Raw genomic sequence first — 16,026 nt, 5'->3', positions numbered from 1 at the left:
TAGGCTGCACCTACAGTATACCAAAAAGGTGGTGTTCGCTAGTACTAGGGCTGCCCAGAAAGTAATGCACCACATTTTTTTTCTCAGCCGAAAACTATACAACGAATGTGAAACATTATGGATGTATTATGTAAAGTCTCCTGAGTGGGCATGTTCAGTTTCCGTCACTTCCGACAGATATGTTAGCTGCAGCACAGTTTCAAAATGGCGTCTGTAGATGATGTATGTTACAAGCAATGTACCATCATTGAATTCCTCACTGCACAGAAAGAAACTGTGGGGAATATTCACAATGCTTGTGCAAAGTCTATAGAAAATCTGCTGTCAAAAGAAGTACAGTTAGTCACTGGGCACGGAGCGTGAGGTCATCAGAACACAGTTCGATGGAGCTCCACGATTTGCAGTGGCTGGGGATACCAATCACGGCTGTCACACCTGACATGTTGCAGCGAGTTGATGTTGTCATTTGTCAGGACAGATTAAAAGGTGCCATTCATGGAATACATTTTGAGGATGATGAGCAGGTGATTCACATAGTGAAGCACCGTCTCCACCACCAGGACAAGGATTGGTACCGACAGGGCATACACACCCTTGTTTTGCGGTGGAGATCGCCATAGAACAGGACGGAGATTACATGGAAAAATAGGGTGTGTAGATAAAACACTATTCTTTTGTGTGTGTAATTCTCATTATGTTCAATAAAGAATCATTGAAGAAAAAAAATGTGTTGTATTACTTTCTGGGCAACCGTCGTACAAAGAATTTTATATGACAAAGTAATTTTTTTGTAAGGTGCTTACGCCACCATTGAATAATTTCCATGGCAAGACAGCATGTTTAAGTGTGAAACAGACACAAGAAGAGAGAGCGCACCAAAGTTTTACTGGTGAAAAAAACAAATAAATAAATAAATAAAAATATAGTTTGGTGATCTCAGGCCCTTTCTGATGACCCCAGACAGAACACTTGCCATGTGTTCACAATGTCAGTTAAATCTATGTTTATGCCTCCGACCAGGTATTACATACATATTTTATGTGCATACGTTTGGTAAATTTGAATCTTTGGATCTCGGTAACGGATAAGCACAACGCAAAAAGTTTCAAAGATCCCTGGGAATATCATATTAAGAACATATGGTAAGACTTTCAACGATTTCCCATAAATAGAAATTACAGAAGTGGCCATCACTGCACTTGGTACTTTTGATACCGAAAAATCCTGGTTTTTTTCAGAGACTGTCCATGAACAAATGGTGCTTTTATAAGCCACCTAAGATCCACTCTAGACCACATCTATTTCAAAAGAACCAACCGATTTGCTCAGTTTCCCTGGGTGGGAGGATGTGTGTAATGTTCAGCTTCTGACCTTGTAGTGTAGGATAACTACAGTACGCGCATTCTTCCTATAGGTATACATACTATCGCTACGCCAAGGGCTATCCAAAAAACTTGACTCCTTATCTCTGTCATCAACCGTATCCAACATATGACGCCCTGAAAAATCACATTTTTACATGCGGCTTTATGGAGCCTGTTGGTACCGTGTGCTGTTGTGCAAGGACCTATTAATATGTTGCCTGATCTTAGCTTGTTGCACTGAAAGGGAGTTTGTAGAACCCAATATACAAGGTTTACACAACATTTAAATAATGGAAAGATTAGTTGGTAGTGACTACCTTCATTTATAAGGGCACTGTTAGCTCTAATTTCAATGGTTCACATTCTTCAAACGAGTGCAATCCACATGACAATTAGACTATAAGTACGTCCAAAAAGATTTGGCTGTACTCCTTTAACATGCTATCAATGGCCATATATGCATTTGAGACTTGAAAAAGTGAGTAAAATCAGCACACAAGCTCAATGTGTTTGATTAACGATGCAATGATCACAATTCAAATGATGAAGTGCTGAGAAGAAGTGGTTCATGTAGCCTGCTCAAAATCATTCCTAAAAGAAGACTGAAGCTTGTAGGGCATGTTCTACATGTGAAACAACATTCTGCTGTCAGCAAATAGAGACAATGTGACCATTTAATAGTGTGCCTCTGAATATCATCAGAAAATCTCCACACTGCTGCAGAACCCAACATATGAAAACCCACAAAGGATATGACATAATCCATGATGAATAAGATCATCGCTCTTCTCAATAACTCTTGACTTGACACTGGTAAGAATAAAATAGCTACAAAGTAAGACGCCATCACCTCCTTGCTTGTATAGGCTTCCAAAAGCACTTAAAGAAATAATTCCCCCATGTCTGATAGTAAACACTATCAGCACATATGGACTAGTCACATATATGACAGAATTATTAAAGCCTATGACAGAATTACTGAAGCCTTTACTGAGCATCAAGCCAACCCTGTGGAGACTTTGAATGAGTTTGTGAAAATGCTGAAGGGCATTCAACTCGAAAACAATGACCTGCTGATGAGCTTTGTTTTAGCAACATTATTCACCTGAGTGACCCAGAATGATTTGTTGGCACAATATGTTGAGCCACAGATGGTGAGGTTTTTCTGACAATCCTCTCAGTACCACTTATTTTCAGTGGGGTGGGCATGTTTATGAGTAGGCAGATGGTGGCTACACATCTTCCATGGCAATGGGTATGTCCAGTTTTTAAATAAAACATATTGAGCAAACTGCTATAAAGCCTGCATCCTTCAAACCGAAATACTTATACAGATATGCGGTTGACACCTTAGCTGTGTGGACGCATGGCAGGATAGACTAGATGAATTTCTTGAAAACATCAAAGACATCCATGGATACGTAGAACTCATCATAGAGGAGGAGAAGACAGCTGTCTTCCATTCCTTGACATTTCGGTGCAGAAGATGAGAGATGGTACACCATTAGATCACTCTATACACAGGAAACCAACACACATGGACCCGTATTTGCACACATCTATTGCCACTGCCCAGCCCAACTCAGCACTGTTTTGGAGAACTCTTGTCCACAGGGCTTGAGCTACAAGTGACGAGGAAAGCCTGCCAACCGACTGCAACATCTAAGGGAACTCTTCCAGAAGAATGGTTACAGTGCCTCATAAATTAATGTGCAGCTTTGAAATAACACAAGAAGAGTGCAAGCGACCAGAGTTTCAGCCATTTATGGTAATCATTGGCAGCAAAGATTACAAGGATACTGAAGAGGTGAGTAAAACAGTCTTCTGTTCACTTCAAAACATTAAAGATCTTCCAGAATGAGATTTTCATTCTGCAGTGGAGTGTGCGCTGATATACACTATTAAATGGTCACATTGTCTCTCTCTGCTGACAGCAGAATGCTGTTTCATTAAGGATCTTGTTGGCTCAGCCACAGATGCAGTGGGAATAAGCATTCCTGGCATCTGCAGCATCAACTCTGCCCACAGGCATGCTGCTTCGAGCAAGTACATTTGTGTGGGGAAGAAAGATGATAAATAAGTGATCTCGGCCAAGATATCTAGAAAAAACATGAGGTGGAGACCGACTGACCATATCAGATTGTGACCATGGCCCTTCCCTCCCCCACTACCATCCACCTTGTCGCAAAGGTAAGCTCTGGAGGGGGGGCGATCGGCCATGCTGCATTGCCTTTATAAAGGCAACCGAGACACTGTTTGTCCACTCTACCTAGAAAATAATAAAATAGAAAATGTTTTGACACTTCACCAGAAGATTATGGAAGAGATAGTCACTGAAACATAGTGCGATTTCAACTAACTCAACTGTAAACCTGAGAACTCTACATTAACTGAACAAAAAATTTTGTAAATCATTTATGTATATCTCATGTATCCAGTGTCACTACAAAAGTGATCAACCGATCAAAGATATATATATATATATATATATATATATATATATATATATATATATATATATATATATCTAAAAACAAAGATGATGTGACTTACCAAATGAAAGTGCTGGCAGGTCGACAGACACACAAACAAACACAAACATACACACAAAATTCAAGCTTTCGCAACAAACTGTTGCCTCTTTCCTGATGAGGCAACAGTTTGTTGCGAAAGCTTGAATTTTGTGTGTATGTTTGTGTTTGTTTGTGTGTCTGTCGACCTGCCAGCACTTTCATTTGGTAAGTCACATCATCTTTGTTTTTAGATATATATTTCCTACGTGGAATGTTTCCCTCTATTATAACCATATATATATATATATATATATATATATATATATATATATATATATATATATATATGATATGAATATAATAGAGGGAAACATTCCACGTGGGAAAAATATATCTAAAAAGAAAGATGATGAAACTTACCAAACAAAAGCGCTGGCAGGTCGATAGACACACAAACAAACACAAACATACACACAAAATTCTAGCTTTCGCAACCAATGGTTGCCTCGTCAGGAAAGAGGGAAGGAGAAGGAAAGACAAAAGGATATGGGTTTTAAGGGAGAGGGTAAGGAGTCATTCCAATCCCGGGAGCGGAAAGACTTACCTTAGGGGGAAAAAAGGGAAAAAAGGACAGGTATACACTCGCACACACACACATATCCATCCACACATACACAGACACAAGCAGACATTTGTAAAGGCAAAGAGTTTGGGCAAAATGTACGTGATTTTCCTCCTCCCTGCCTGCAGTTAACAGCGGGTAATCCAATATAACCTTGCTCCTTCCCCCTCCCATTCCCACCCCTCAAGCCCAAACTCTTTGCCTTTACAAATGTCTGCTTGTGTCTGTGTATGTGTGGATGGATATGTGTGTGTGTGCGAGTGTATACCTGTCCTTTTTTCCCTTTTTTCCCCCTAAGGTAAGTCTTTCCGCTCCCGGGATTGGAATGACTCCTTACCCTCTCCCTTAAAACCCATATCCTTTTGTCTTTCCTTCTCCTTCCCTCTTTCCTGACGAGGCAACCATTGGTTGCGAAAGCTAGAATTTTGTGTGTATGTTTGTGTTTGTTTGTGTGTCTATCGACCTGCCAGCGCTTTTGTTTGGTAAGTTTCATCATCTTTCTTTTTATATATATATATATATATATATATATATATATATATATATATATATATATATATATAAGTAGCCAATCTTCATCCACTCCATACACAAATGAAAAGGAAATAAACCCTAATATATGGTGCAGTGAGAAGTGACCTCTCATATGCACATTGGTTTGCAAAGTAAGGCTGTAGATGTAGAATGTCAGTGATATCCAGTGTATCCAACAAGTTATGAAACAAAGCTACAAATATTCGCAAAAATAATTTTATTTCCTATAACGGCAGGTTGAAACCGAACTGAAATACGAAGAAAAATCAGAATGACTGAGAAAATCCTGATCTATTTCAACAAAAATACCTTATGAATACCTCTCGAAGGGCAGAAACACGGAATAAAATGCTTATCAATTTTTATGCTGTCTATAATAGTTGGTTTTTTCTTAAAGCTTGACATTCGCTCATGTTTGTGGATTTATTGCATTGATTTCATTATTTCTGTTTTTGTAGTTGCTTTTTATTTATTTATTTATTGCTTGTTTAGGTAACCCATGATCAATAAACAATTAGATGAATATGGAAATCTCCCAAAACTACACCTGAAATGGCCTACAGAATCAACATTTAGTAACCTGGAACTCCATGTAGTTAATCCTCGTCTCTCCAGTTCCTCATATTATTGCGCTGAATGCCACTTGAAAAGCATAATCCGTATCTCTGTGTTACACCCAAAGACTTCGAGAATTTCCCCGTCCTGGAGAGATCACTTTTTCGATTTTCTGAAAGTTGACACCCCCCCCCAGCCCTCTCTCTCTTATTTAATTTACTTAAGTGTTTGCAATATAGCATGGCTGTTTTCTTACGATTCTTCTACAATAGCTCTGTCGTGCAAAACTAAATGCAGAATCTAGAACATATCACGAGTTTTCTTTTTCCAAGGACAAATGGTTAACTACGGTACTGTTGTGATTCCATATGCATCAAAGGAAGGGACGACTTTATAGGAGGAATTCGGAGTCATGACTCGCACTGCCATGTTTCTGTGCTGGGAATTTGCGATGGAACCCATGTGGCAGAATGTTAAGACTGTATCCTTTCTGCATTTCGGTAGGAAATGAACGAAGAAGCGCGGCACGGTTCTGTAAAGTGTCACATAATTCATGATTGCAACACAGAAACCACAGCCACACAAAACCATTGGCGTTATTTTCCGTGAACAGAGTGACTGCTAAAGAAAACCCAAGATGTATTCTCGTCGCCGACTAAAATGTTAAACCACCAGTTCAATGGAATCGCAGATGATGAATAAAGCGTGCCAGAGGATAAAATTACATTTCAAGTAGTTCTGCAAATCAAAGTAATTGGTACCAGTACTCTTAAGTTACATAAGTCTAAAATTTTCTTACGACAACCCTGTTGCATTACTGAAAAGTAACATAGTGTATCATTAACCTAGTATGTAAAAACTAAACACCCTGACTGCGGCGGATGATTCTTTGGAATGGGTGATATTTCGCGATTGAACCGTGGGAATGTGACTGAGCCTGTGGCAGGAACTGTATACTTATAGGGGAAACAATTGCTAAAACAAATGACAAGAAACTCTTGCCTTTAGTTGTATTATTGAAAAAAAGGGAAAAAAACCGAAGCCCAAGCATTTTTCGATTTCATTACTGTGAAGCCTAGTTTACATAACGACACTAAGTTGCAGGCAACTGCGCCATCGGCCACTCGCATGCGCAACTCGTTGGTGAAACCACAGTGTAATTGGACTGTGGTGAAACTAAACAGTTTCGGCGTGTTCCAAATTTGGCGACACTTGTTGCATGGGTTTTAAGGTTATGTGTGTTCGTAGAATGTAGACAAACTGAAATATGAAGTGGGGAACAGAGGATGATGTTCGCTTTTTGAATATATGTGCCTTGCATAGGTGTTTGTGGATTTTCAGTGATGCTGATTACAAAAATAAGCACATATTGCTGCTCCTGAGACCTTCATGTCGATCAGAACATAGATAGTTCGACAATATCTGAGCTGCAGGGCGAAATTTATTGAATTAGGAGCACATATAAAACTGAATTAAGAAAAATACAAGCAAATGTAATTCTACCTGTAGAAATGGTCTTTGTCTACAAGACTAAAATTCCATCGTTGCTACATAGTTTTCTTTTTTTTCTCCCCATTGACATATGTTTGAATTTTGAAATATTTCCACTGTACAGATCTATCTTCAAGAGAGAAGTTTGCAAACCATTCTCTTCTTAATGCAGCCTACTTCAATAATTATTGCTGTCAATGTTAATAATTATTACTGTTAATGTTAATAATTATTGATGTTAAAGAAACAGCGTCATCACCAACTGAAACCGCATCTTATAGCATGCCGAGTGTTCTCGATTGTAATGCATGCAATGTGATTTGTAATTTCTGTTCTGGCGACCGTGCTTCATGCATTACAATATCTTTATTCCTTATCGCGTAAGTAACTCAATTTAGAAGAAACCTTAACAGTTCTGGTGACATTCTAAGATAATTAAAAGAACTTCTTGGGTCTTCCATTCCAAATTATTTCAGCAAGGATGCGAAGCATTAAGCAATCGAGCTGACGTCCTTTCTTCATCCAGTCACGAATCGAAATAAGTTTCTTATTTTTTTTCTTATGCAGCGATTCCACACAAAAACTTTAACTCCATCATAACTCGTGCGACGTGCAGCTGCCAAAACTTTCATTTCATGTACGATTCAGGAACCCACAAAACGACGAAACTGAAGTATATTCTGGTTTCGCCGTGTCTACAATCAAGTATGAAACCATTTGAGTGCAACTCATTCCGCGCAACGAGTGGCGCAACCCAATGTCCCAAATTCCGGGACGACGTTTTATTTCAAACATGAGAAGTCCTACATCGAAAATCACTGTATAATATAAACGAATAAAACATAAAAACTATGTAGCAAGCACACGTTATCCACAAATATAAACGCAGAACAGGTTGGGCGGGCAGCAGCAGCTTAGCTGTGCGGCGCAATTGCTGAGGACGGACAAACGGCTGCGGACACGCGCTATTTCGTATATGACAGTGCGCAAGCCAATTGGTAAATTCTTAGAACTGTTTGCGAAATGATGCATGTGATACAGCATCGCTGCCAAACAACTCATGTTGAATGCTGTCAGTGAAGGATAACGCGGGTGACTGTATCATTTTCTTGTTAACTTCATTGGTAATGTTGATAACACGATGATGTAGCGCTGCTATCTCTCATTCTGTTTTATTTGTTTGTTTATCAGCAGTCACACTAATCACACGATGTATTACGCGCTGCTGCGCTTTTAAAATCAGCCGAACGCACAACACTACACAGTACGGTACCACTGCAGAGTGTACTAGTTATAATCCACAATGATTAAAAATCTTGTAGGTCTCGTGACAGGTGGTGCATCTGGACTGGGAAAAGCAACAGCAGCCCGCCTCGTGCAGCAAGGTGCCCGCGTTATTATTTGTGATCTGCCAACATCACAGGGTGCAGCAGTTGCAAAAGAATTTGGTGAAAATGCCATATTTGCGCCTGTAGACGTCACATCTGAAAACGATGTTCAAAATGCTCTCAATGTTGTGAAGGATAAGTTTGGGCGTCTGGATGTTTTGGTCAACTGTGCCGGCATTCTCGTCGCTGTTAGGACGTATAATTTCAATAAAAAACTGGCACATAAGCTGGAAGACTTTACAAAAGTAGTAGCAGTAAATACTATTGGAACATTCAATGTAATTCGTTTGGCGGTAGGTTTGATAGGAGAAAACCAGCGTAATGAAGATGGCCAGAGAGGAGTTGTTATAAATACGGCCACTGTTTCAGCCTATGATGGCCAAATAGGTCAAGCAGCTTATTCTGCAAGCAAGGGAGCTGTTGTCGGAATGACTCTACCAATAGCAAGAGATCTAGCGATACAAGGCATTCGTGTTTGTACAATTGCCCCAGGTCTTTTTGATACTCCACTGATGTCAGCACGGCCTGAAAAGGTTAGAGCTAATTTAATAAAGATGGTACCATTTCCGAAAAGACTGGGTAAGCCAGAAGAATTTGCAATGATGGTGCAGTCTATAATAGAAAATCCGATGTTGAATGGAGTGGTGATCCGTCTTGATGGTGCCATTCGAATGCAGCCCTAAGATGACACACTGGTATATGACAAACAACATGTAGCAGACTGGGAATATGTTGTGTGTGATTTATCTTTTATAAATATACTGATTATTTTTACATGTTAAAATGCAAAAATAAAGTTTTTGAAAAAATGTTTGCTTCTTGAGTTTTAAGAACTTTGCAACAATTTGAAATTCTACCATTGCCTATGAATGAGTACGAACTGTCACAGTATAAATCATTGTTTGGGATGATGAATTGGTGGTCAATAAATTTGATGGGGTGTGTCAAATAGCACCTGTCTATCAGACAGTGTGAGTAAATGGATGGGGTCTAGTGTAGCAGGGGATACAACCCGTCGGCTTTGGACAATGACATCACAAGTCGCCAGAGAGCAGTTTACCATTTTCGCTTTTGCTGTTATGTTTCAGATTCGTTTTTTTACTGATTGCTTAATAAAGTGGATCTGTTTATTCTATCTCGTGAGATTTTTCTTTTTTTAAAGCCAAAAAACACTTATCAGCTACTGAAGGGAGCTGCAACACTAAGAAGAATCGCTTCTCGTTTGGCGACTTGTGACGTCATTGTCCAAAGCCGACAGGTTGTATCCCCTGCTACACTAGTCCCAATAGATGGAACATACACCTGCCATCCATATTCCTAGCAATGGGAGTGCATGAGGCAGACAACTGATAAAGGTCTCTGCAATTTTCTCAGGTAGCTATGTACATACTCAGACTGCTTGATTTTCTATTTTATTATGTGATTACATGATGGATAAAAAACAATTACAGTAGTACTCATCCATTAATATCTCCTATGCTGAAAGACAGCAGTTTCTCCGATGACATTTCATCCATTAAAGCGAATAGCTACTGCTCTTATTTATAGTTTTTTTTTCATATTTTGAATGTGCACTGCTTTGAGGAGGTAGTTTTTTCTTAAATTGGGACAACCTATACAAATATATAACTACAAGTTTTAATACACATTTTTATTGCTCTAAGATAGAGAAAATATATTTTCCGTGCTTATAAGTGCAATATCAAGCATAAAAGCTTGTAGAAAGCTGTCATATAATTTTGATTGAAGGGTGCTGTGCAATACAAATATTGTTATTTACACATACTGCTGTTGACATGACTACACTATATTAACACACTATTGAGGGTAAACACAGAACCTGCCAATGCCACAGGTCTGCCTTGACCCAGCACATCATCAAATTGCCAGACATAAACCACTCATTGATATTCAGTACAGGCATAAAATATGCACCAATATAAGAATTCCAACTGTTCTTATAATATCACATTTTTTTTTATTTCACCAACTCATAACCAAACTGTCATCTTCCAGCCTAATATTGTCCTCTTGGTTATGCTACAGATAAGTCGGTCACCTCAACCTTAATACTATAAATTAATATAAAAACACTATTTGATATTCAGTTTTATTTCTATTTGTGTTTCACTGACATTCCATTCCACATCATCATGTCACAGGTCAATGCCAATGTATGGTACAGGTAGATTCAACATACTCCTGTTTAGCATAAATCTCCTAACTTCCATAAAATAAGTGTTATGATTTTGCACTTTGTTTCTTTTGCAGATATTTGAATTCTTTTACATTTATTTTCAGCTATTGCAGTAAATATTAACCATGGCCCATTATTGTCTCTTCCAGAATTGTTATTTTCGGTTCATTAAATATCTGCAAAACACCTGTGTCAGTGTCATTTTTGCAATGGTGTTTCTTGACTAAAATTGTATAGTGCATAAATCCCATAGAAAAATCTGAAGTAATTGGACTGGGGCATTTCAGAATGCATTTTTTTCTTTCTTTCATTCTTTCTTTCTTTTTTTTCTTTCTTTTTTTTTCTTTCAGTGAGTATTATTTGTCCAATAGAAACTACTTCACTGATTCTGAGGCAATTTTTTGTGTTTCAAAACATGCTTTATAATACATAATCACATAAAAAAATTTATTGTATTGTACAATCCTAGTATTGTGCAATCCTAGTACTACAGATTACAAAATACCACTACACAATGGCATCATGGACAGTATTTGCAGAAGAACTTCTGCGCAGTTTAGAATGCAGAAAATTAGGTTCTGCTGGAAGTACAGCTGTGAGGACAGATCGTGACTTGTGCTTCTTTAGTTCAGTTGGCAGAGCACTTGCTTGTGAAAGGTAAAGGTCCCGAATTTAAGTCTCAGCCCAGCACACAGTTTTAATCTGACATCAAGTTTTGTATCAACACACATTCCACAGCATAGTGAAAATTTCAGTATCAACAGTATTTGTATTTGGAGAGGGCCTGCCTTGAACAAAACAAAATTTTTATCTTTCATTTTCCAGATGTGTTTTGCTTAATTTTAGTATCACCAATGGGCTTTTATTACACTAGAAAAAAAAATTTTAATTTTTTTCTGTAACTAGCATAAAAACAGCTAATCTTTATGTTTTCGGGTATGCTTATAATGAAAATGTTAATGATAATTCAAGATTAGCTCTCATTTTGAAGTTATGATAACTTTACGTTATTGCCTGTATAAGCTTATGCATTTATTTACTTCAGTGTTATCTGTCAGAGAATGTCACTGAGGGCACAACTGCTTTACCTGACATTTGTAGTTTTCTGCTGGTGATTCCCTGATTAGTATCCAGCAGCAATTGGCTGACACTGATGCACTCCACTTTCTCTGGTATCTCATTTCCACATCTGAAATTTGCTAGTGGAAGTGTTCTCCATGTTTGTTGGTTTCAGCATTACAGTTGTCAGGAAAGAAGTTCAAGTGGGAATCTAGGAAATGTAACTTTTAAAGAGATGTTGCACCCCTACAATAGTAGCAGTGCAGAAGATTTGCAAGATCCTTATTGTTTTCTGCCCTCTTAATTCCTGGAAAGTTTAACACTTGAACAAAGGCATCCCAAGCTAACTTTTCATCACCTGTCAGGATGGTGTTGAAATGCAAGTCTTTGTACAGTTTGTGTATCTGGAGACACACCAAAATCTCTTTTATTTTTGCCTCACTAAGCCGTGAAAACTTCTTGCACAAATAGAGAAATGCCTCCCCAGTTTTGTTCATGGCCTTAATGAAGTTTTTCATTAGGCTTAATTTTATATGAAGAGCACGGAGAATTATGTTCTTGGACTCGACAAGTGCTTCATGCATAAGATCGTGAGATCTTGGTTCAAGTGACTTACTCTTAGGCCAACCTCCCCTTTTATAAGGATGTGCTTTGGCGCAGCTATCCTAGAGGCACAAAAGGCGACAGAATTTAGTGTAGTCATGTTGTGGTCCAAATAATATGCTCGTTACTTTCAGATCCCTGGAAATCCGCCATTTAAGCTTGTCACAGTTCAATCACAATAACAGGTGTTCCATTTTATCGCATGTGTCTTTCATGTCAGGTGCATATCCAATTGGAATCAATGATAACACATTGCCATTATGCAGTAGCACACACTTGAGGCTTACTATGAAGGAGTTGATGAACAACCTCCACTCATCACTTTTATAGTCAATGCCCAAAGTTGCCATTAATCCCTGTATATCACTATTAAATACCAAGTTCCTCTAATGACTTCGTTGTCAGCGGGACATTACACACTAAACTCTATGAAGCTCTTTCCACTTTTGAAAAATGGAAGGCATGGCATATGGCAGTTATGAAACACAGTCATGTTTACCAACTTGTCAAGACAATTCCAGTGTTGTAGTTTTGATGCCAACAGTTCACCTTTACCTTTTGGCAATTCCAGATCTCTTACTAGGTCATTAAGTTCACACTATTTTATTTTGTTAATCTCTGTACACTCATTATAATAGAGGGAAACATTCCACGTATATATATATATATATATATATATATATATATATATATATATATATATATATATACAAAGATGATGTGACTTACCAAATGAAAGTGCTGGCAGGTCGACAGACACACAAACAAACACAAACATACACACAAAATTCAAGCTTTCGCAACAAACTGTTGCCTCATCAGGAAAGAGGGAAGGAGAGGGAAAGACGAAAGGATGTGGGTTTTAAGGGAGAGGGTAAGGAGTCATTCCAATCCCGGGAGCAGAAAGACTTACCTTAGGGGGGAAAAAAGGAAAAAAGGACGGGTATACACTCGCACACACACACACATATCCATCCACACATATACAGACACAAGCAGACGTATTTAAAGACTTAAAACCCACATCCTTTCGTCTTTCCCTCTCCTTCCCTCTTTTCTGATGAGGCAACAGTTTGTTGCGAAAGCTTGAATTTTCTGTGTATGTTTGTGTTTGTTTGTGTGTCTGTCGACCTGCCAGCACTTTCATTTGGTAAGTCACATCATCTTTGTTTTTAGATATATTTTTCCTAAGTGGAATGTTTCCCTTTATTATATATATATATATATATATATATATATATATATATATATATATATATATATATATATATATATATACACCTGTCCTTTTTTCCCCCTAAGGTAAGTCTTTCCGCTCCCGGGATTGGAATGACTCCTTACCCTCTCCCTTAAAACCCACATCCTTTCGTCTTTCCCTCTCCTTCCCTCTTTCCTGATGAGGCAACCGTTGGTTGCGAAAGCTAGAATTTTGTGTGGATGTTTGTGTTTGTTTGTGTGTCTATCGACCTGCCAGCGCTTTCGTTCGTTCGGTAAGTCACCTCATCTGTACACTCATTGTTACACAAAAATCAGTATCTTCCAAAGAACTGGGTTTTGAAGGCGATAGTGCAGCATTAGTTTCACTACAGCCTTCGTCATTATGATAGTCAAGTGGAACAGATACAGGCAGTCCATCTTCGTGAGGCACTGGTCACATGGCTGACAATATGTTCTGACATATAAAGGATGATTTTTTTCTTCTTGGATACACCATATGTTAATGGAGTTGTCATACAAAAGTAACAATCATTTAAATGGTGCACGATTTTATGGTTCTTGCCAGATCACGGGTATAGTAAATCGCATGGAAGATCTTTTACGATTCAACTACAAATGAAGATTCGAGACACACAAGATAAGTAAGATACATGAGGAGCCAAGGGCTTGTCCTGGTTTCTGATTTCACAGCCGAAGAACAGTCTGTACGCCTTCCTAATACATGGTATTGTTGGTCTCCTCCGTGATTTCAATGTAGCCTGTCTGCAGACATAGCAAAAACTGTCAGCACTGTTAATGCATTTGCAAAACAAATTGAATCACACGAATTACAATGACCACATGCACAAACTACACTTCAGTAACACGTTCTTCCAGCACACAAACAGAACACAGCCTGTACAGGGCTGAAACTACGCTTAAATGAAATTTGCTCCGCTCCTCCCTTCCTCTTCCCCTTATTGCTACAAGCCCAGGCTAAAAATAACTACTAACTACAAAATACACACAGCTATTGTTGCCTGAAACGTCATCACACTGTCAACCATTAGTGGGATTTCGAAGCTTATGTGGGAAGGGATTGGCAATGAATGCTAATAAAATACAATAATAAATGCACCCTCCTTTAACTTGTAAACAAGATCTGATTCAAGTTTTTCATTGTCATTTTCATTAGCAGCATGGTTGATACAGTTAACAAACATATAGTTCATGTAAAAGAAAACAACTGCAATATAAAACATAAAAATCCAGGAAAACATGGTTTTGTATGTATGTATGTATGTATGTATGTATGTGGTAACAAGATAGATACAATAAAAGCCCACTGATGATGCTGAAACTTCAGCGAAACATGCCCAGGAAATAAAAAGAAAAGATAAAAATTGTGTTTTGCTCAAGGTTGCTCAAGGCGGACCCTCTTCAAATACAAATCTATTTGTAAACAAACACAGACAGGAGAGCTTCAACCTCAAGATGTTAAACCAGCTGAAGTGGGAATATAAATGATACACGCGATTCAGAATAGCTGCCACAATGACTTCCATGATTGTTTCTTCACATGCAACGCAGAAACAATACAGTTACTGTGTAGTTAATTAATAGCTGAATAAATGTTACCTGCATTCACTGGGAAACCTAATGTGACTGTGTAAAGCAGGGTACAGCTGGTTTCTGTACAAGTTGTAAAGAGCCTTCTGTTCCCTATATTTTACCCTTGCTACCTTCAGAATTACATAGGGAGTATTCCAGTCAACAATGTCAAAAGCTTTCTATAATTCTACAAATGCTAGAATTGTAGGTTTGCCTTTCCTTAAACTATCGTCTAAGATACGTTACACGGTCAGTATTCCTACATTTCTTTGGAATCCAAACTGATCTTCCCCAAGGTCAGTTTCTACCAGTTCTTATAATCTTCTGTAAAGAATTCATGTTCATATTTTGCAATCATGAATTATTAAACTGATAGTTTGGTAATATTCATGCCTGTCAGCACCTTCTTTGGAATTTGAACTATTACATTTTTTTTTAAGTCTGATGGTATTTGCATTTCTCATATATCTTGCACACCGGATGGAAGAGTTTTGTCATGGCAGGTTCTTCCAAGGCTGTCAGTAGTCCTGATGGAATGTCATCCACTCCCAGGACTTCGTTTCCGTGGTATTGGCTGCTATATGATCGGCCGCACTTTGAGACACGTGGGCTGCCAGTCACACCACTGCATTTCCTGCAGCATGGGAGTGCTACCATGAACACTTATACTGCAGGCAGGGGTATGTGAGCATCCCTCCCCCCCCCCCCCTCCCCCCTGCCTCCCCACGGAGCTCCAGCAGCAGGTCCGAGCATCCCTCCCCCCCCCCTCCCCCCTGCCTCCCCACGGAGCTCCAGCAGCAGGTCCACTTAAGTTCAAACATCAATGCAAAGAGGCCATTTTTGTGTTTTTGCCATTTTATAACATTTACAGACTTTCAAAGTGGTCAGGGTT

The 16,026-nt window shown here is 38.6% G+C and overlaps 1 protein-coding gene across 1 annotated transcript; it reads left to right on the top strand.

The window, feature by feature from the left end:
* The first annotated feature begins 8,207 nt into the window (after nt 1-8,207).
* LOC126467270 (3-hydroxyacyl-CoA dehydrogenase type-2-like) lies at nt 8,208-9,278 on the top strand. Its single transcript, XM_050096449.1, has one exon. It carries the CDS (start codon nt 8,383-8,385, stop codon nt 9,148-9,150), a length of 768 nt encoding a protein of 255 aa, XP_049952406.1. The 5' UTR covers nt 8,208-8,382; the 3' UTR covers nt 9,151-9,278.
* Nucleotides 9,279-16,026: the final 6,748 nt, after the last annotated feature.

This window comes from Schistocerca serialis, chromosome 1, assembly GCF_023864345.2.
Source record: "Schistocerca serialis cubense isolate TAMUIC-IGC-003099 chromosome 1, iqSchSeri2.2, whole genome shotgun sequence".
NCBI lineage: Eukaryota > Metazoa > Arthropoda > Insecta > Orthoptera > Acrididae > Schistocerca > Schistocerca serialis.
This window is presented reverse-complemented; position numbering and strand designations above follow the sequence as displayed.

What these genes read in the sequence shown, in the direction of transcription:
- LOC126467270 (XM_050096449.1), top strand. Translation starts at nt 8,383, where the DNA reads ATGATTAAAAATCTTGTAGGTCTCGTGACAGGTGGTGCATCTGGACTG.